We start from the raw sequence: 21,968 nt of genomic DNA, 5'->3' as shown, positions 1-21,968 counted from the left end.
CTTTGTCTGAAGCATTGGGAGTCCCTGCTTCAGGGCCACCCTGTCCGTGTCCGGTCGGACAATGCCACGGCTGTGGCATACATCAATAGCCAGGGCGGCACTCGCAGCTCAGCAGCCATGTCCGAGGTGACAAAGATCCTCCTCTGGGCGGAAAAAGTAGTTCCAGCCATTTCGGCGATTCACATTCCAGGAGTGCTCAACTGGGAAGCGGATTTCCTCAGTTGGTCCTCAGCCGACCCCGGAGAGTGGTCTCTTCTTCCGGAAGTGTTCGCGCAGATCTGCGACCTCTGGGTGGACCTCTTCGTGTCTCGATACAACCAGAAAATTCCAAGGTTTGTGTCAAAGTCCTGGGACCCCCTGGCTCTAGCCGTGGATGCCCTAGTAATTCCGTGGTCGGGCTTTGTACTGCCCTACCTGTTCCCTCCTCTCCCCCTCCTTCCCAGGGTTCTGAGGAAGCTCAAGACAGAAGGAGTCCCCGCCATTTTGGTGGCTCCAGACTGGCCTTGAAGGGCATGGTACGCCGACGTGGTCTGGCTTCTGGACGATGACCCGTTCCGCCTTCCACTTCGTCCAGACCTACTGTCACAGGGTCCCCTTTACCACCCCAATTTACAGTCTCTGCATTTGACGGCGTGGCGGTTGAGACTGCGGTTCTAAGGGCCCGCGGCTTCTCTTCCCAGGTAATCTGCACCATGCTCAGGGCTCGCAAGCCCTCCTCTGCAAAAATTTATCACCGTGCCCTGTGTTACCTTTTCCGTTCCCCGTCTCCTCTCCTTTTTGCAGTCGGGGTTGGAACAAGGGCTGGCTCTCGGCTCCATTAAGGGTCAGGTTTCGGCCCTTTCCATTCTCTTTCAGCGTCCTCTGGCTTCCAATTCGCATGTCCGGACCTTCCTTCAGGGTGTGGCACATGCTGCCCCCCCCCCTTATCGGTCCCCTTCTCCCCCTTGGGACTTGAACTTAGTTCTAGGCGCTCTTCAGGACGCACCCTTTCAGCCTCTTAGGGAGGTTCCCCTTCGCCTACTATCCTGGAAAGTGGCTTTTCTTATAGCTATTACTTCCATTAGGAGAGTATCTGAACTGGCAGCTCTTTCCTGCTGTCCTCCTTTCCTGATAATTCATCAGGACAAGGTTGTTTTCAGGCCAGATCCGTCCTTCTTACCTAAGGTCGTTTCTTCTTACCTAGGTCTCCTCCTCCTATTGCTCTGAGACTAAACTGAATTGCTCAGTGGCCTGGAGGTGAGTATATCCTGCTGGAAGGAGCCGACTTATTGGTTACCATAGTGTCAAGCCTCCTAGAGACAGCAGCATATACCCAGAGTCTGTGTCCCCCAATGGATCCTTCGAGAAAGAGATTTTACGGTAAGTCTAAAAAAAAAATCTCCTTTTTATTCACAAATACAATATGTCCACTTTGTGTTGGCATCATAAAATGGACAATTTTTTGCTTTTTGAAAAAATGTTGAGGGCTTCAAAGTAGAGCAGCAATTTTCAAAAGTTTCATGAAAATTGCAAAATCTGAAGGGACAGATGTTACAGAACCACAACTCCCAGCATGCCTGGGCAGTCTAGGCATGCTAAGTTGTAGTTTGGCAACATCTGGAGGGCTACCGTTTGGGCACCACTGTAACAGTGGTCTACAAACTGTGACCCTCCAGATGTTGCAAAACTACAACTCACCCAGACAGCCAAAGGCATGCTGGGAGTTGCAGTTTGGCCTTCCTAGTGGTCGCCACAGTAAAGATCACAGTAAAGATCACTTTACTTTCACTTTCATTTCCCCGTCCCTGACAGCTCCATTCATCCCTATTTTCCGGGTGATCGGGTCACCAGAGACCCGATCAGCCCGGAATAGCAGAAAATCGCATGTGTGAATTGACATGCGATTTTCTGCGATCGCCGACATGGGGGGGTCTCAGGACCCCCCTCGGCGATGTGCCTGGATGCCTGCTGAATGATTTCAGCAGACATTCCGATCCCCAACAGGCTAGCGGCGGGGACCGGAATTCCCACGGGTGTATGCATACGCCCCACATCCTTAAAGGAGTAGTCCAGTGGTGACCCGTGGTGAACAACTTATCCCCTATCCTAAGGATAGGGGATAAGTTTGAGATCGCGGGGGGTCCGACCGCTGGGGCCCCCTGCGATCTCCTGTACGGAGCCCCGACAGCCTGCGGGAAGGGGGCGTGTTGACCTCCGCACGAAGCGGCGGCCGACACGCCCCCTCAATACAACTCTATGGCAGAGCCGGAGCGCTGCCTTCGGCAATCTCCGGCTCTGCCATAGAGATGTATTGAGGGGGCGTGTCAGCCGCCTCTTCGTGCGGAGGTCGACACCCGCTATCTGGCTGGAGAGCCTGGCCCCCGTACAGAGAGACCGCAGGGGGCCCCAGCGGTCGGACCCCCGCGATCTCAAACTTATCCCCTATCCTTAGGATAGGGGATAAGTTGTTCACCACTGGATTACCCCTTTAAGGACTCGGGATGTAGGGCGTATGCATATGTCCGGCGTCCTTAAAAGGTTAAAGGGGTACTCTGGTGGAATTTTTTAACAAAGTTAAACAGAATTATAAATTGCTTTTATATATAAAAATCCTTCCAGTACTTATCAGCTGCTGTATGCTCCACGGGAAGTTGAGTTATTCTTTTTAGTCTGACCACAGTGCTCTCTACTGCCACCTCTGTCCAGTGCAGGAGCAAATTCCCATAGCAAACCTCTCCTGTTCTGGACTGTTTCTGACACTGACAGAGGTGTCAGCAGAGAGCACTGTGGTCAGACAGAAAGGAACTGCAGAAAGAATTACAACTTCCTGTGGAACATACAGCAGCTAAGTACTGGAAGGTTTTATAAATGGAAATAATTTTCAAATCTGTTTAACTTTCTGGCACCAGTTGATTTAAATAAATGTGTTTTCCACCGGAGTGCCCCTTTTAAGTTACTGGTCACATGATGATGACGTAATACTAAAAAGTCCAAAAACCATACAGAAAACCTGGTTTGTATATTCGGAATTGCCTTTTACCCGGAGTGTAAATCCTACAAATGCATTGCCCGATTAAAATATTACCACCTTAAACCAATACAATTACTAATAGCAAAAACCTGGAGAAAAAATAAATAAAATAATAATGCAGAGGTTGTGACACGCTATATTGACTCAGTTATAAATTGCAAGTCTGGAAACAAACTATCCAAGCTAGACTGCTGAGGATAAATGCAAACATATAATTCTAACCCGCAGAGTGTGAACACTGTCCAAGAATGAATAGGCCTGGAAACAAACTATATTTAAAGGGGTAGGTATGATGAGTAAGGGGTAGGTACTATGAGTAAGGTCAGGCATGACCGGCCGAAACGCGTCACCACCATGCAACTTTGTTGTACTGTGTGCATCATGTAAGTAAATATCACGGACTGCTCTGGACTTCCATTTTTTTTTCCCATTATTTAAAGGGGCACTCCACCAAAAAATATTTGGGCCCATAGTGGCGGCGTCCAGAACACGAAAGCTTGGAGCTTCTGCCCTCTAATGTCAAGCCCCCCCCCCCATTCATGTCTATAGGAGGGGGTAGCAGTCACTCCTCTTCCCATAGACATGAATGGAGGGGGCGTGGTGTCTGTAGTCAGCAGTCATCCGGCACCGAGCGGAGTCCCGCCCCCCTCCCTCAGTATGCTGTCTGCTCACATCTCCCCTATCATTAGCAAAACTACAACTCCCAGCTTGTCCTCACTGACAGTAGCGGGACACAAGCTGACAGTGGGAGGATTTTCCCTCCAGCTCTGAGCCCTGCGCTTACAGCTGTCAATCAAGGAAGTGTGTCCATGACATAGGTGATGACGCATGGACACAGCAGGACTAGTATGTGTCCAAGTAGGCAGGGGGGCAGTTGTTTGACTGGATTTTTCAATATTAAATACTGAACATTTTCTAATGAAAGCAATTGCACAACCTATTGGTTATACATGCTTTACAACATATCAAAAGTTTTGGTATCTGACAGTGCCCATTTAAATGATGCCTAATATTGGAAGCCGGTAAGGTAAAGGTATGGAATGGGATAACCCTACTTTTTCTTTCCATAGGTAATCTTCAGGCTCCATTAGGTTATGACAAGTTCAGCTATTCCTGGCGCAGCAAGAAAGGAACCAAATTCCATCAGTCAATTGGAAAACACTATTCTGATTCCTATGGACAGGGAGACACGCTGGGGTTCTATATCAGCCTCCCGGATGACACAGAGACTGCACTGGCTCTTCCTGACACTTACAAAGACAAGGTAAAGCAGTGGTCTCAAACTGTGGCCCTCCAGCTGTTGCAAAACTTCAACTCCCAGCATGCCCGGACAGCCGTTGGCTGTCCGGGCATGCTGGGAGTTGAAGTTTTGCAACAGCTGGAACACAGATCTAGTATAGCACATTACCACGTGGTATGGACGGTGTAAATCATTATTTTCCTACATCTGTTTTCTCTCTCTTAGGCCTTGATTAAATTCAAGAGTTATCTGTACTTTGAAGAGAAGGACTTTGTAGATAAAGCAGAAAAGAACTTGAAGCAAACCCCAGGCAGTGAGGTGAGTTTTTTTTTTTTGTTTCTTTGGTTATAAGAGGGTTTCCCAATCTTTTAACCTGTTAGTGACCATGGACGTCTATACTAGTCCTTGTGCCGTTATCTGGGCATGACTCAGGCTCCCAACTCGAGCACGCGTCATACCGTCCGGCCCCCAGCTGATTCTTGTAGCTGGGGGCTGGCGTTAATAGCCGACATGCGGCGATCGCCGCGGGCGGCTATTAACCCTTTAGATCGCTGCTGTCAAAGCTGACAGTGACGTCTAAAGGTGCCTTTATTCCCCCCCCCCCCACAGCGCGATCGCGGGGGGGCGATCCACTTCTGAGGTTGCCGGAGAGCTTACCTCTCCTTTCATGTCTGCTCCTGCACTGAGAGTGATAAAGCCTGGCAGGACCAAGCCTTATCAATCAAGCGCAGAGCACACAGATCAATGTGGTTTTATGGAACCACACTGATCTGTATGAGGAATCTAATGATTCCTCCTAAAAGTCCTAAAAGTGTTAAAAAATTTATAATAAAAAAATAAAAGTTTAAAAACACACATTAACCCCTTCCTTATTTAAAGTTTAAATCCCCCCCCCTTTTCCCAAATTCCATATAAAAAAAATATATAAACATAATAAAAATAAACATATATGGTATTGCCGTGTGCGTAAATGTCTGAACTATAAAAATATATTGTTAATTAAACCGCACAGTCAATGGTGTACGCTTAAAAAAAAAAAATCCAAAGTCCAAAATAGCGTATTTTTGGTAACTTTTTATACCATAAAAAAAATGAATAAAAAGCGATCAAAAAGTCAGATCAAAACATAAATGGTACCGATAAAAACTTCAGATCACTGTGCGAAATACAAGCCCTCCTACTGCCCCATACGCTGAAAAATAAAGTTATAGGGGTCAGAAGAGGACAATTTTAAATGTATTAATTTTCGTGCATGTAGTTTCCAGAAGTCCTGCAAAAATCAAACCTATATAAGTAGGGCATCATTTTAATCGTATGGACCTACAGAATAATAAGGGGTCATTTTTACCGAAAAAGGTACGGCGTAGAGACGGAAGCCCCCAAAATTGACAAAATGGCGGGGTTTTTTTTCCTTAAATTTTGTTGTACAATGATTTCATTTTACGTTTCGCCGTAGGTTTTTGGGTAAAATGACTGATGTCATTACAAAGTAGAATTGGTGGCTCCAAAAAAAAGCCCTCATATGGTTTTTTTGGTGCAAAATTGAAAGGGTTATGATTTTTAAAAAGTAATGAGGAAAAAACAAAAGTGCAAAAACAGAAAAATACTTGGTCCTTAAGGGGTTAAAGTGATTCCTTTACACTAGGCTCTTCCATCACTTTATAATCGGGGGGGGGGGGGGGGGGGGGGGGGGGTTTGCAGCATTGATGTACTGTACCTTTCCCTTTTCTCCCTTATGGCAACACTCCCAGTACGGGGTGTAATAGGGTAATAGGAGTACAATCATGGCAGGCCTGGTGACCGTCACTAGGCCCCTGACTGTAGGGCGAGTACAATTGGGTTTTCACAGCAATCAAATCCGGTGACAGCCCCCCCTTCTCTGTCTAATGCCTAGATGCCATGGTCTCTGTTGTCCACAGCATCTATGGGGTTAAACAGCTAAGAAGACTCCCAACCTGGCCACTGATGGCCGTTGTCAGCTGTAATACACAGCCACCACATGTGGAGCAACTCTTCAGCCTGCTCCATACTTCCCCAGCACATTCCCACTGTACATGTATGGCAGAATGCGTTAAACGGTTAATCTTTTCTCCCTTTGATCCCATTTTATTCCTCCCTTTAACAATACAGATAAAAAAAAGTGTCACAGAAGATCAGCCAGTGTCTCCCAAAAAAAAGCCGTCTGAACCCACTGATTTAATGTTTTTTTGTTTGCCCAGACTGGCCAGCTGGCTGTGTATGAGGCTTCCCGACAGATTTGGGGGAGAACAGGATTGGGCATGTTGTAATTCAACTGCTTGATTCTATTGTTGTCAGAGAGATAAGTCGTGCCAAACGCTCACGTGTATAGAAGGCTATCGGTTGAGAAAGGTGTCGGCTGAATGAAGGTTATCCCATGTGTACAGGCAGCTTTAAAGACCACTAACTGCAGCAGGAGCCTCTCGCCTCTGCCCTGTCTTCAGTAAGACACAAAGATGGTGAAGCTCCGCCCACTATGTCGCTTCCCAGCCAAAAAGGGAACAGATCAGCAGAAAATCTGCCCCCGTGTTCTCTGCAGGATTTCTGAACTGTTTTAGAAAAACACAGAAAATCTTACTGACCAAGAAACATTACCTGCTGCTCATTTCTAGGTTTAGAGTTCCTTTTAATTTATTTATTTTAAATCGACTGCTGCAAGAAAGTTAACCAGATTTGTAAATTACTGTGATTTAAAAATCTTAACCCTTCCAGTACTTACCAGCTGCTGTATGCTCCAGAGGAAGATCTTTTCTTTTTGAATTTATTTTCTGTCTGAACACTGTTCTCTCTGCTGACACCTCTGTCCATATCAAGAACTGTCCAGAGCAGGAGAAAATCCCCATAGCAAACCTCTCCTGCTCTGGACAGTTCCTGACATGGACGGAGGCGTCAGCAGAGAGCACTGTGGTCAGACAGAAAAGGAACGAAAAGTAAAGAACATCCTGTGTAGTATACCGCAGCAGGTAAGTACTGGAAGGATTAAGACTTTTTAAATAGAAGTCATTTACAAATCTGGTTAACTTTCTGGCACCAGTAGATTAAAAAATAAATAAGTAAAATTAAAAAATATTATTTTCCACCGGAGTACCCCTTTTAACTCTTTGTGATTTCTTCTGCTTTCCCCCCCAATATAGATCATATTTTATAAGAATGGAGTCAGTCAGGGAGTGGCCTACAAAGATGTATTTGAAGGTGTATATTACCCGGCTATATCCCTCTACAAAGGCTGCACAGTAAGTACACAGTAAATTCAACTTTTATCAATGCAAAATAATAGCGTATGTGAAATCATTTACTTCTATTTCTTTTTATAGGTTTCTGTAAATTTTGGACCTCATTTCAAGTATCCACCAAAGGATCTGTCTTTCCATCCGGTAAGAGTTTATTTACTAAATATTTATTCAAAGGGATTTTCCCACAATCAACATGTATCCCCCTATTCACAGAATATGTGAGAAGTGCCTGATCTTTGGGACCCCCGTGATATCCAGAACTGAGGTCCTGAATGGATCGAGCATGCATGTTGTTGCTCTGTTTAAAGGGGTACTCCGGCCCTAAGACATCTTATCCCCTATCCAAAGGATAGAGGATAAGATGTGTGACCGCGGGGGTCCCGCCGCTGGGGACCCCCGCAATCTTGCATTTGTGACGTCACGATACTCCGGCCCCGTGGTCGCACCCGGCAGTTTGTGAGCTGACAGCGCGGTGCGTGCCGAATGCAAGATTGCTGGGGTCCACAGTGTTGCGACCACCGCGGTCACACATATTATCCCCTATCCTTTGGATAGGGGATAAAATGTCTTGGGGCCGGAGAACCCCTTTTAAGGTTTGTTATACAGGCTGTGCACTCACTACTTTACATTGTAGCAGAGGGTTATTTCTTTAGTGTTTTCACATGAAAATATTTACAAAAAATGTGAGTGGACAGGGGTGGACTCCCTTATGCGCAGGGGTGGACTCCCTTTAGAAGATACTGTATATGAATCTGCTCTATAACATGATGCCTGCAGATTGGACTAAACTTTCTATGTTACAGGTTTCTTTTAACCCCTTAAGGACACAGCCATTTTTGCGTTTTTGTTTTTTCTTCCTCTCCTTTTAAGAGGCATAACTCTTATTATTTTTTCATCTACAGACCCATGAGGGCTTGTTTTTTGCGTGACCAATTGTACTTTGTAATGACATCTTTTATTTTACCATAAAATATGTCGCAAAACCAAAAAATTATTTGTGAGTGGAAAACTTGGTCCTTAAGTACTAGGACGCCTTAACAGGTTAAGGACGCCTCCGGTTTTTAACTAAATGATCAGGCCCAATTTTTCAAATCTGATGTGTCTCTTTAAGTTGTAATAACTTTGGAAAGCTTTTACTATGCAAAGCGATTCTGAAATAGTTTTTTCATTACATATTGTACTTTATATTAGTAGTAAATCTTTGTTGATGCATGCAGATTTGTTTGTGAAAAAATGTTGAAAAAGTGGAACTTTTCGGGCATTTTTTATTTTTGGTTGTTACTGGGGGTAAAAATGATGATATCTTAATTCGTTGGGTCGGTACGATTAGGGTGATATCCAATTTTATATAGCTTTTTTTCTCTCTTTTTTTTTTTTTTTTTTTTTTTTTCTGTGGCCATATTCTAACAGTCATAACTTTTTTTTATTTTTTTTTTGTTCGTCCAACGCCTTTTGTGAGGGTTTATTTTTTGTGGGACGAGCTATACTTTTTTAATTTTTTTATTGGTACAATTTTTGTGATGCATGCTACTTTTTGATCTTTTTCTTTAACCAATGATAATTTTAGTCCAAAATGTACAATAATAATTTTTTTTTTTTTTAGGTAAGAGTACCTGTCATGATCTTAAGTTTTATCATCCTCCCAATTCACTGCCCCCATCATGTCTTTATTTTTTTTATTTTATTTTTTTTTAGTTTTCTACCTTGATATTGCTCTGTATTTTCAGCTCAGATTCACAGCAGGCATGACATCATCTGAAGCCATACAGAGGAGAACTTCCTCCCTCTCTCTGCTACACACAGCCCAGAGCAGTTCACAGTGTGAAATGAGCTATGATTGGATAAGGCTGCACACACCCCTCAGCATTTCCTGATTTTGGACTTGTGCCAGGCTAGCAGGAGACACCTAGTGGCAGCTTTTTTAAACACAAATAAAACATAGAAAACTTTTAAATATTTTTCATTTACCATAAGGAGTACAATAGCAGAAATTAGTTTTAATGACTGTGCCCATCTGAATAAATCTTTGCATTATAATGTGCTGACTGAAATTGGCTTCCTTTTAAGTGTGTGTTATTCTCATTTTATTCCTTCAGATGAGTGACATGGCCTGGAAGGCGGTGACCGAGCACACACTAGCGGACGTTCTTTACCACGTAGAAACTGAAGTTGATGGCCGAAAGAGTCCTCCATGGGAGCCTTAACATTAGTTTTTTTATATATTTGTGGGTTGTTTTTTTGTTAGCCTTCATTCCCTCCCTCTATAAAGGTTATTCATTGTTTAATGTTAATGTACATTAAGGGGGAGATTTATCAAAACCTGTGCAGAGGAAGAGTGGAGCAGTTGCCCATAGCAACCAATCAGATCACTTCTTTCATTTTCCACAGGCCTCTTTAAGAATGAAAGAAGCAATCTGATTGATGGTTGCTGTGGGCAAGTGCCCCATTCTTCCATTACACAGATGCATTTTTCCTTCGAAATTACGCCCTGACTGACTGCAAGTCCGATGAACTTTGTTCAGTGTTCCCCAACCAATGTGCCTCCAGGTGTTGCTAATCAACTCCCAGCATACTCGGAGTTGTAGTTTTGCAACAGCTGGAGGCGCACTGGTTTATATCAGAATTACAGTCAAACTGGGACTTTTAGCAGTAATACATAAGCAAAAACTGTGTCTGTATTATGTTCAAGTGAAACTGACCTAAGGACTTAAAGGGGTACTCTGCCCCTAGACACCTTTTCCCCTATCCAAAGGATAAGGGATAAGATGTCTGATCTGGGGGGTCCCGTCGCTGGGGACCCCCATGATCTCTGCTGCGGCACCCCAGACATCCGGTGCACAGAGCAAACATCATTCCATGCTGGATGACTGGTGATGCGGGGTGGAAACTCGTGACTGCCTCATGCCCCCCTCCCATTGACTTGCATTGAGGGGGCGTGGCCATGACATCACAAGCAGGGCTCTAAACGAACGCCGATGCAGCACGGAGATTGCAGGGGTCCCCAGCGGCGGGACCCCCATGATCAGACATCTTATCCCCCATCATCTGGATAGGGGATATGATGTCTAGGGGCAGAGTACCCCTTTAACCCCTTAAGGACCCAGCCCAAATATACCTTAAGGACCCGGCCATTTTTTGAACATCTGACCACTGTCACTTTAAACATTAATAACTCTGGGATGCTTTTACCTTTCATTCTGATTCCAAGATTGTTTTTTCGTGACATATTCTACTTTATGTTAGTGGTAAAATTTTGTCGATACTTGCATCATTTCTTGGTGAAAAATTCCAAAATTTGATGAAAAAAATGAAAATTTTGCATTTTTTTTAACTTTGAAGCTCTCTGCTTGTAAGGAAAATGGATATTCCAAATAAATTATACATTGATTCACATATATAATATGTCTACTTTATGTTTGCATCATAAAATTGACGTGTTTTTACTTTTGGAAGACATCAGAGGGCTTCAAAGTTCAGCAGCAATTTTCCAATTTTTCACAAAATTTTCAAAATCGGAATTTTTCAGGGACCAGTTCAGTTTTGAAGTGGATTTGAAGGGCCTTCATATTAGAAATACCCCACAAATGACCCCATTATAAAAACTGCACCCCTCAAAGTATTCAAAATGACATTCAGTAAGTGTGTTAACCCTTTAGGTGTTTCACAGGAATAGCAGCAAAGTGAAGGAGAAAATTCAAAATCTTCATTTTTTACACTCGCATGTTCTTGTAGACCCAGTTTTTGAATTTTTACAAGGGGTAATAGATGAAAAATCCCCCCAAAATGTGTAACCCAATTTCTCTCGAGTAAGGAAATACCTCATATGTGTATGTCAAGTGTTCGGCGGGTGCACAAGAGGGCTCAGAAGGGAAGGAGCGACAATAGGATTTTGGAGAGGGAATTTTGCTGAAATGGTTTTTGGGGGGCATGTCACATTTAGGAAGCCCCTATGGTGCCAGAACAGCAGAAAACCCCAACATGGCATACCATTTTGGAAACTAGACCCCTCAAGGCACGTAACAAGGGGTCCAGTGAGCCTTAACACCCCACAGGTGTTTGACGACTTTTCGTTAAAGTCGGATGTGTAAATGAAAAAAAAATTTTTTTCACTTAAAGTGCAGTTTTTCCCCCAAATTTACCATTTTTACAAAGGGTAATGGGAGAAAATGCCCCCCCAAATTTGTAACCCCATCTCTTCTGAGTATGGAAATACCCCATGTTAGGATGTAAAATGCTTTGCGGGCAAACTACAATGCTCAGAAGAGAAGGAGTCACATTTGGCTTTTTGAAAGCAACTTTTGCTGAAATGGTTTTTTGGGGGCATGTCGCATTTAGGAAGCCCCTGTGGTGCCAGAACAGCAAAAAATACCCACATGGCATACTATTTTGGAAACTACACCCCTCAAGGAACGTAACAAGGGGTCCGCTGAGCCTTAACACCCCACAGGTTTTTGACGACTTTTCGTTAAAGTTGGATGTGTAAATGAAAAATTTTTTTTTTTTTACTAAAATGCAGTTTTTCCCCAAAATTTTACATTTTTACAAGGGGTAATAGGAGAAAATGACCCCCAAAATGTGTAACCCCATTTCTTCTGAGTATGGAAATACCCCATGTTAGGACGTAAAATGCTCTGCTGGCGAACTACAAGCTCAGAAGAGGAGGAGCGCCATTGAGCTTTTGGAAAGAGAATTAGTTTGGAATGGTAGTCAGGGGCCATGTGCGTTTACAAAGCCCCCCGTGGTGCCAGAACAGTGGAACCCCCCACATGTGACCCCATTTTGGAAACTACACCCCTCACAGAATTTAATAAGGGGTGCAGTGAGTATTTACACCCCACAGAACTTTGGAACAGTGGGCTGTGCAAATGAAAAAGTTTATTTTTCATTTTTACGGACCACTGTTCCAAAAATCTGTCAGACATCTGTGGGGCGTAAATTCTCAATGTACCCCTTATTATATTACGTGAGGGGTGTAGTTTCCAAAATGGGGTCACATGTGTCGGGGGTCCATTGTTCTGGCACTATGGGGGCTTTGTAAACACATGTGGCCTTCAATTCCGGACAAATTTTCTCTACAAAATCCCAATGGCGCTCCTTCTCTTCTGAGCATTGTAGTTCGCCCGCAGAGCACTTTAAATTTACATATGGGGTATGTTCTTACTCAGAAGAGATGGGTTTACAAATTTGGGGGGGCTTTTTTCCTATTTCAGGATGTGAAAATGAAAAATTTAGGGTAACACCAGCATTTTAGTGAAAAAATATAATTTTTTTCATTTTCCCATCCAACTTTAATGAAAATTCGTCAAACACCTGTGGGGTGTTCAGGCTCACTATACCCCTTGTCACGTTCGGTGAGGGGTGTAGTTTCCAAAATGGGGTCACATGTGGGTATTTTTTTTTTTTTGCGTTTGTCAGAACCGCTGTAAAATCAGCCACCCCTGTGCAAATCACCAATTTAGGCCTCAAATGTACATGGTGCACTCTCACTCCTGAGCCTTGTTGTGTGCCCGCAGAGCATTTTACGCCCACATCTGGGGTATTTCTGTACTCAGGAGAAATTGCGTTACAAATTTTGGGGGTCTTTTTTTCCTTTTACCGCTTGTGGAAATAAAAAGTATGGGGCAACACCAGCATGTTAGTGTAAAAAAATAAAAAAAATTTACACTAACAGGCTGGTGTAGCCCCCAACTTTTCCTTTTCACAAGCGGTAAAAGGAAAAAAAGCCCCCCAAAATTTGTAGTGTAATTTCTCCCGAGTACGGAGATACCCCATATGTGACCCTAAACTGTTGCCTTGAAATACGACAGGGCTCCGAAGTAAGAGAGCACCATGCGCATTTGAGGACTAAATTAGGGATTGCATAGGGGTGGACATAGGGGTATTCTACGCCAGTGATTCCCAAACAGGGTGCCTCCAGCTGTTGCTAAACTCCCAGCATGCCTGGACAGTCAGTGGCTGTCCAGAAATGCTGGGAGTTGTTGTTTTGCAACAGCTGGAGGCTCCGTTTTGGAAACCCTGCCGTACAAGACGTTTTAAATTGTTTATTGGGGGGGGGGGGCAGTGTAAGGGCTGTATATGTAGTGTTTTACCCTTTATTAGGTGTTAGTGTAGTGTAGTATTTTTAGGGTACATTCACACTGGCGGGTTACGGTGAATTTCCCGCTAGGAGTTTGCACTGCGGCAAAGAATTTGCCGCAGCCCAAACTTGAAGCAGGAAATTTACTGTAAACCCGCCTATGTGAATGTACCCTGTACGTTCACAAGGGGGGGCAAACCTCCAGCTGTTTCAAAACTACAACTCCCAGCATGTACTGACAGACCGTGCATGCTGGGAGTTGTAGTTTTGCAACAGCTGGAGGCACACTGGTTGGAAAACCTTCAGTTAGGTTCTGTTACCTAACTCGATATTTTCCAACCAGTGTGCCTCCAGCTGTTGCAAAACTACAACTCCCAGCATGTACTAATCACCGAAGGGCATGCTGGGAGATGTAGTTATGCAATAGCTGGAGGTACCCAACTACAACTCCCAGCATGCCGAGACAGCTGTTTGCTTTCTGGGCATGCTGGGAATTGCAGTTTTGCAACATCTGGAGAGCTACAGTTTTTAGACCACAGCACAGTGATCTCCAAACTGTGGACCTCCAGATGTTGCAAAACTACAACTCCCAGCATGTCCAGACAACAAACAGCTATGTGGGCATGCTAGGAGTTGTAGTTTTGCAACATCTGGAGGGATATAGTTTAGAGACCACTGTATAGTGGTCTCAAACTGCAGCCCTCCAGCTGTTGCAAAACTACATATTCCAGCATGCCCAAACAGCTGTCTGGGCATGCTGGGAGTTGTAGTTTTGCAACATCTGGAGGGCTACAGTTAGAGACCACGGTCTCAGACTGTAGCCCTCCAGATCTACTTACCGGCTTCCGTAGGATCCCGGCAGCCGTCCTCTTCAGACGCACGTGACGTCGCCCGCCGATCAACGTCGCCGCAGCCTCCGGACGGGTAAGTGGACGTCGGCGCCCGTTCCCCTTCGGTTCCCCGTTCTGCCCCGCCTATTGTGGGTGGGCAGGACGGGGAAAACGAAAGTTAACCCCCCCGCCCCCGGTCTGCTATTGGTCGTCGCCTCTGACGATCAATAGCAGACCAATAGCAGGGATAGGAGGGGTGGCAACCCTGCCACCTTACTCCTATGCCTACAGGGGGGTCGTGGGTGTCTTAGACAACCGCGATCCCCCTTCTATTCCGGGTCACCGGGTCACAATAGACCCGTATGACCCGGAATCGGCGCAAATCGCAAGTGTGAATTCACTTGCGATTTGCGCCGATCGCCGACGGGGGGGGGTCAGATGACCCCCCTGGGCATTTGCACGGGGTGCCTGCTGATTGATATCAGCAGTCACCCCGGCCCGGTCCCCGCCCGGCGCGCGGCGGGGACCGAAATTCCCACGGGCGTATGGATACGCCCTGGGTCCTTAAGTACCAGGACGTCAAGGCGTATCCATACGCCCTAGGTCCTTAAGTGGTTAAGAAGCAAATAGTCCCAATTTCCATTCACTGACAGCAAGCAGATTTTGGAAACTTGAATGCAGAATCATACACTTTTGCAATGTGTATTTTTCTGTATCATACAATTGAATAAGCCTTAATCACGAATACCTCTTCAGTTGTTTTTTTTTTTTTTATAATTTTTTTTTTTTAAAGCAACAGGTGCACTCTAAAGCTATGTTGTTTTAAGGTTACAAAGTGATGGGTCAGAGAGTTTGGATATGTGGACAAATTGTAAGCCGCACTTCACCCAAGTATTAGCTGCCCATGTTTTATTATCTTTGCTAAAGAGTAGCGGATGGCCCGTCATTTGCTGTCCTTAATGCGTCAAAGTATTATTCTTCCTGGTCACCAAGGGTTGCCTTGTGTGTCACTGAATCTTTGATTCACTCAGATGTAAAAAATATTACTTGTGTTTCTTTTAAATAAACTTTTTTTTTTATTATTATTATTTACAGTTCTTGTTTTTGTGTTTTATGTGCATCGTGTTGAAAAAGACCAGAGGTGGATGTGCAGATGACAGTTCACATGAAGAGTAGGGTCACACGTAGCACATCCAACGCATATTCGACTGTGCAGATGCTCTACTGCCTGTCCCTAAAGTGTGCCTCCAGCTGTTTTCCCCGTGTCCTGCTCCCAGCAGCAATCTGCCACTACGAACAGACACAAAGGGAGTCGTGCGTGGATACGCATCTCTCCAGACATCATGTCCGATCCCTCTGCTCCCTGAGTTAGGCCAAAAATGACTGCAATGTCTGGAGTACACTGAAACACGCAGCTCCCTCTGTCAGCTCGTAGTGGCAGATTGCTGCTGCGAGCAGGACACGGGGAAACAGCTGGAGGCACACTCTGGGAACAGGCAGCAGCACATCCGTTAAACAGATTTGTAAATTACTTATATATAAAAAATAAAAAAAATCTTTATCCTTCCAGCACTTATTAGCAGCTGTATGCTACCGAGGAAATTTTTTTAATTTCTTTTTGTCTTGTCCACAGTGCTCTCTGCTGACACCTCTGTCCATGTCAGGAACTGTCCAGAGCAGCATAGGTTTGCTATGGGGATTTTCTCCTGCTCTGGACAGTATCTGATACGGGCATTAGGTGTCAGCAGAGAGCACTGTGGACAAGACAAAAAAGAAATTCAAAAAGAAAATAATTTCCTCTGTAGCATACAGCTGCTAATAAGTACTGGAAGGATAAAGATTTTTTTTATAGAAGTAATTTACAAATCTGTTTAACTTTCTGGTACCAGTTGATAAAAAAAAAATTAAAAATTCCACTGGAGTACCCCTTTTAACAAAAACTTTTTATGCAATGTAGATAATACAGTTATATGTATATTTGTAATACAAGCGGGGCCCTGTGCGCCCAGGACGAGCAGTGAGGCTCTGTGACATTCTTCCAGCTCGCACATCAGGATGATTGACCAGTCAGGAGCCTGCACAGAGCCCTTCCTGTCCCACCCATACTTCCTTTATTTGGTCTTCTTTAGGCTAGGATTCCACTGAGGTTTTTTTTTTTTTTTTTAGTCTTCCAAACGCCAGAAAAACCCTGTTTTTCCCTCGTTTTTTTTTTTTTTTACTGGCGTTTTTACCTTTTTGTGTGTAATTTGCCATTTTTTATTTTTTGGCCCCTTTTTGGCGTTTTTTTTTTTGTTGGGTACCAAAAGAAGGGGGAAAAAAAGGATACAGTAGGGATGGAAATAATTTAACAACATTTTCATAACAAAACTTTTGTAAATTTTAATAGTGTGTGTGTGTGTTTCACTTTTTTTTTTTTTTTGGTTGTACTACTACTCCCAGCATGGAATAGATTGTTCCATGAATGGGAGTAGTAGTACCTGTACTAATAGACATATTGCCCTGGGTGTCACTCCTGACACCTGATGCGATCGTCCATAATATAGCAGAGATGCGGAGTGGCTCTATACAACGCTCTCATCTCTGCTCTGTACTAGAATAGAAAATCACATTACTCATGTTTTCCGAGTGGGGATTGGCCGGATGGTTGCAGCCAATCACAGCTATCAGAGGGAAATATGAATGAGTGATGTTCTCTTCATATCACTGTCCGGCCGGAGTATAGTGCAGAGATGCGGAGCGCAGAAGAAAGCTGCTCCGCACCTCTGCAATAGATAGGATGATCGCATCGGGTGTCAGGAATGACACCCACTGTGATCTTTCCTTAACTGCAGGTACTACTACTCCCAACATGGAGCGCACTCTGCTCCATGCTGGGAGCTGTAGTACCTGCATTAATAGACCACAGCGAGTGTCCCTTCTAACACCTGTTGTGATCTGTCTATTAAATGCAGGTACTACTGCCCCAAACATGGAGCACACTCTGCTAAATGCTGGGAGCTGTAGTACCTGCATTAAGTAAAGATCGCAGTGAGTGTCACTCCTGACACTCGTTGTGATCATCCTGTATAATATATAGATGTGGCGGCCGCTCTTCTGATCCCCTGCACCGACGTATATATACACATATTTATATTTACCACAGAGTTGTGATTTGCCAGATGGTTCCAGCCAATCACAGCTCTCTGCGGGAAGTATGAATAGGTGTATATAAACGTCAGTGCAGGAGACCATAGAAGAGCGGCCGGACGCATCTATAAATTATACAGAAGAATTGCAACGGACTCGGGGCGATCTGTCAATTTTGTACAGGTACTACTACTCCCATCATGGAAGAGTGTGTTCCATGCTGGGAGTAGTAGTACTACCTTAAAAATGTGAAAAACAAACACACAATACACTTTTATTATTGTCGGCTACATTTTTAGTTCCCTGCCCGCACACATAAATTGATCCCTGTTTAACCCCTTAAGGACTCAGGGTTTTTCCGTTTTTGCACTTTCGTTTTTTCCTCCTTACCTTTAAAAAATCATAACCCTTTCAATTTTCCACCTAAAAATCCATATTATGGCTTATTTTTTGCGTCGCCAATTCTACTTTGCAGTGACATTAGTCATTTTACCCAAAAATGCACGGCGAAACGGAAAAAAAAATCATTGTGCGACAAAATCGAAAAAAAAACGCCATTTTGTAACTTTTGGGGGCTTCCGTTTCTACGCAGTGCATATTTCGGTAAAAATTACACCTTATCATTATTCTGTAGGTTTATACGGTTAAAATGATACCCTACTTATATAGGTTTGATTTTGTCGCACTTCTGGAAAAAATCATAACTACATGCAGGAAAATTTATACGTTTAAAAATGTCATCTTCTGACCCCTATAACTTTATTTTTCCACTTACGGGGCGGTATGAGGACTCATTTTTTGCGCCGTGATCTGAAGTTTTTATTGGTATGATTTTTGTTTTGATCTTACTTTTTGATCACTTTTTATTCATTTTTTAATGTTATAAAAAGTTTTGGAATTTTATTGCGCGTACGCCATTGACCGTACGGCTTAATTAATTATATATTTTTATAGTTCGGACATTTACGCACGCGGCGATACCACATATGTTTATTTTTATTTTTTTTTACACTGTTTTATTTTTCTTATGGGAAAAGGGGGGTGATTCAAACTTTTATTAGGGAAGGGGTTAAATGACCTTTATTAACACTTTTTTTTTACTTTTTTTTTGCAGTGTTATAGGTCCCATAGGGACCTATAACACTGCACACACTGATCTCTCATCCTGATCATTGTTATCCCATAGGGACCTATAACACTGCACACACTGATCTCTCATCCTGATCATTGTTATCCCATAGGGACCTATAACACTGCACACACTGATCTCCTATGCTGATCACTGGCGTGTATTAACACGCCTGTGATCAGCATTATCGGCGCTTGACTGCTCCTGCCTGGATCTCAGGCACGGAGCAGTCATTCGTCGATCGGACACCGAGGAGGCAGGTAAGAGCCCTCCCGGTGTCCGATCAGCTGTTCGGGACGCCGCGATTTCACCGCGGCGGTCCCGAACAGCCCGACTGAGCAGCCGGGATACTTTCAGTTTCACTTTAGAAGCGGCGGTCAGCTTTGACCGCCGCTTCTAAAGGGTTAATACCGCACATCGCCACGATCGGCGATGTGTGGTATTAGCCGCGGGTCCCGGCCGTTGATTAGCGCCGGGACCCACGCGATATGATGCGGGATCGCGGCGCGATCCCGCTTCATATCGCGGGAGCCGGCGCAGGACGTAAATATACGTCCTGCGTCGTTAAGGGGTTAAAAAAAATATATATTTTAATGGTACCCTACGAAATTTTATTTAAAAAAAAGGTATCTCCATCACTTTTTGGGATCGCTAAAGTCCAAAAAAAATAAAAACCGCCAGCAAAAATGCCAAAGTTAAAACCCCCATGGCGTTTTTTTTGGCGTTTTTTCACTCCCATAGACTTCTATGGGAGGAAAACGCCAAGATTTTCCCAATAAAAACGCCAAACTATGATTTTGAGGACGTTTTTGCGATTTCTGCCAATTAATCTTTATGCCCGAGGCCATGTAAAATTTATCAATAAGTCGTATTGCGTCCGGTAAGGACTCTTGCCAATCAAGAAACTACAAGCAGATTGTCTGCTTATAATGCCACACTATCCTTCATGTCTCCGTATCGGAGCCCCTCAATTATCGATTCTTATTGCAAATGAGCGGTGACAGAGGACATCTTCTGCCTTGTGCCCCTAAAGAGTGGAAATGTATCCGAGATTTTACCATTTATTCTTTCATCTCACCTGTGGACAAGACAAAAAAGAAATTCAAAAAGAAAATAATTTCCTCTGTAGCATACAGCTGCTAATAAGTACTGGAAGGATAAAGATTTTTTTTATAGAAGTAATTTACAAATCTGTTTAACTTTCTGGTACCAGTTGATAAAAAAAAAATTAAAAATTCCACTGGAGTACCCCTTTTAACAAAAACTTTTTATGCAATGTAGATAATACAGTTATATGTATATTTGTAATACAAGCGGGGCCCTGTGCGCCCAGGACGAGCAGTGAGGCTCTGTGACATTCTTCCAGCTCGCACATCAGGATGATTGACCAGTCAGGAGCCTGCACAGAGCCCTTCCTGTCCCACCCATACTTCCTTTATTTGGTCTTCTTTAGGCTAGGATTCCACTGAGGTTTTTTTTTTTTTTTTAGTCTTCCAAACGCCAGAAAAACCCTGTTTTTCCCTCGTTTTTTTTTTTTTTTACTGGCGTTTTTACCTTTTTGTGTGTAATTTGCCATTTTTTATTTTTTGGCCCCTTTTTGGCGTTTTTTTTTTTGTTGGGTACCAAAAGAAGGGGGAAAAAAAGGATACAGTAGGGATGGAAATAATTTAACAACATTTTCATAACAAAACTTTTGTAAATTTTAATAGTGTGTGTGTGTGTTTCACTTTTTTTTTTTTTTGGTTGTACTACTACTCCCAGCATGGAATAGATTGTTCCATGAATGGGAGTAGTAGTACCTGTACTAATAGACATATTGCCCTGGGTGTCACTCCTGACACCTGATGCGATCGTCCATAATATAGCAGAGATGCGGAGTGGCTCTATACAACGCTCTCATCTCTGCTCTGTACTAGAATAGAAAATCACATTACTCATGTTTTCCGAGTGGGGATTGGCCGGATGGTTGCAGCCAATCACAGCTATCAGAGGGAAATATGAATGAGTGATGTTCTCTTCATATCACTGTCCGGCCGGAGTATAGTGCAGAGATGCGGAGCGCAGAAGAAAGCTGCTCCGCACCTCTGCAATAGATAGGATGATCGCATCGGGTGTCAGGAATGACACCCACTGTGATCTTTCCTTAACTGCAGGTACTACTACTCCCAACATGGAGCGCACTCTGCTCCATGCTGGGAGCTGTAGTACCTGCATTAATAGACCACAGCGAGTGTCCCTTCTAACACCTGTTGTGATCTGTCTATTAAATGCAGGTACTACTGCCCCAAACATGGAGCACACTCTGCTAAATGCTGGGAGCTGTAGTACCTGCATTAAGTAAAGATCGCAGTGAGTGTCACTCCTGACACTCGTTGTGATCATCCTGTATAATATATAGATGTGGCGGCCGCTCTTCTGATCCCCTGCACCGACGTATATATACACATATTTATATTTACCACAGAGTTGTGATTTGCCAGATGGTTCCAGCCAATCACAGCTCTCTGCGGGAAGTATGAATAGGTGTATATAAACGTCAGTGCAGGAGACCATAGAAGAGCGGCCGGACGCATCTATAAATTATACAGAAGAATTGCAACGGACTCGGGGCGATCTGTCAATTTTGTACAGGTACTACTACTCCCATCATGGAAGAGTGTGTTCCATGCTGGGAGTAGTAGTACTACCTTAAAAATGTGAAAAACAAACACACAATACACTTTTATTATTGTCGGCTACATTTTTAGTTCCCTGCCCGCACACATAAATTGATCCCTGTTTAACCCCTTAAGGACTCAGGGTTTTTCCGTTTTTGCACTTTCGTTTTTTCCTCCTTACCTTTAAAAAATCATAACCCTTTCAATTTTCCACCTAAAAATCCATATTATGGCTTATTTTTTGCGTCGCCAATTCTACTTTGCAGTGACATTAGTCATTTTACCCAAAAATGCACGGCGAAACGGAAAAAAAAATCATTGTGCGACAAAATCGAAAAAAAAACGCCATTTTGTAACTTTTGGGGGCTTCCGTTTCTACGCAGTGCATATTTCGGTAAAAATTACACCTTATCATTATTCTGTAGGTTTATACGGTTAAAATGATACCCTACTTATATAGGTTTGATTTTGTCGCACTTCTGGAAAAAATCATAACTACATGCAGGAAAATTTATACGTTTAAAAATGTCATCTTCTGACCCCTATAACTTTATTTTTCCACTTACGGGGCGGTATGAGGACTCATTTTTTGCGCCGTGATCTGAAGTTTTTATTGGTATGATTTTTGTTTTGATCTTACTTTTTGATC

The 21,968-nt window shown here is 43.6% G+C and overlaps 1 protein-coding gene across 1 annotated transcript in view; it reads left to right on the top strand.

Moving 5' to 3' along the window:
- Positions 1-10,583, top strand: part of ASH2L (ASH2 like, histone lysine methyltransferase complex subunit) — a 36,511-nt gene extending 25,928 nt beyond the window's left edge. The window contains exons 12-16 of the mRNA XM_056570902.1: positions 4,081-4,274; positions 4,476-4,568; positions 7,403-7,501; positions 7,583-7,642; positions 9,598-10,583. Of these exons, the coding sequence (XP_056426877.1) occupies positions 4,081-4,274; positions 4,476-4,568; positions 7,403-7,501; positions 7,583-7,642; positions 9,598-9,705 (554 nt within the window). The 3' untranslated portion in view covers positions 9,706-10,583. The remainder of the gene's footprint in view (positions 1-4,080; positions 4,275-4,475; positions 4,569-7,402; positions 7,502-7,582; positions 7,643-9,597) is intronic.
- Positions 10,584-21,968: the final 11,385 nt, after the last annotated feature.

Source organism: Hyla sarda, chromosome 4, assembly GCF_029499605.1.
Source record: "Hyla sarda isolate aHylSar1 chromosome 4, aHylSar1.hap1, whole genome shotgun sequence".
NCBI classification, from domain to species: Eukaryota; Metazoa; Chordata; class Amphibia; order Anura; family Hylidae; genus Hyla; species Hyla sarda.
Note: the sequence above shows the minus strand (reverse complement) of the source record. Positions and strands in the feature narration are given on the sequence as shown.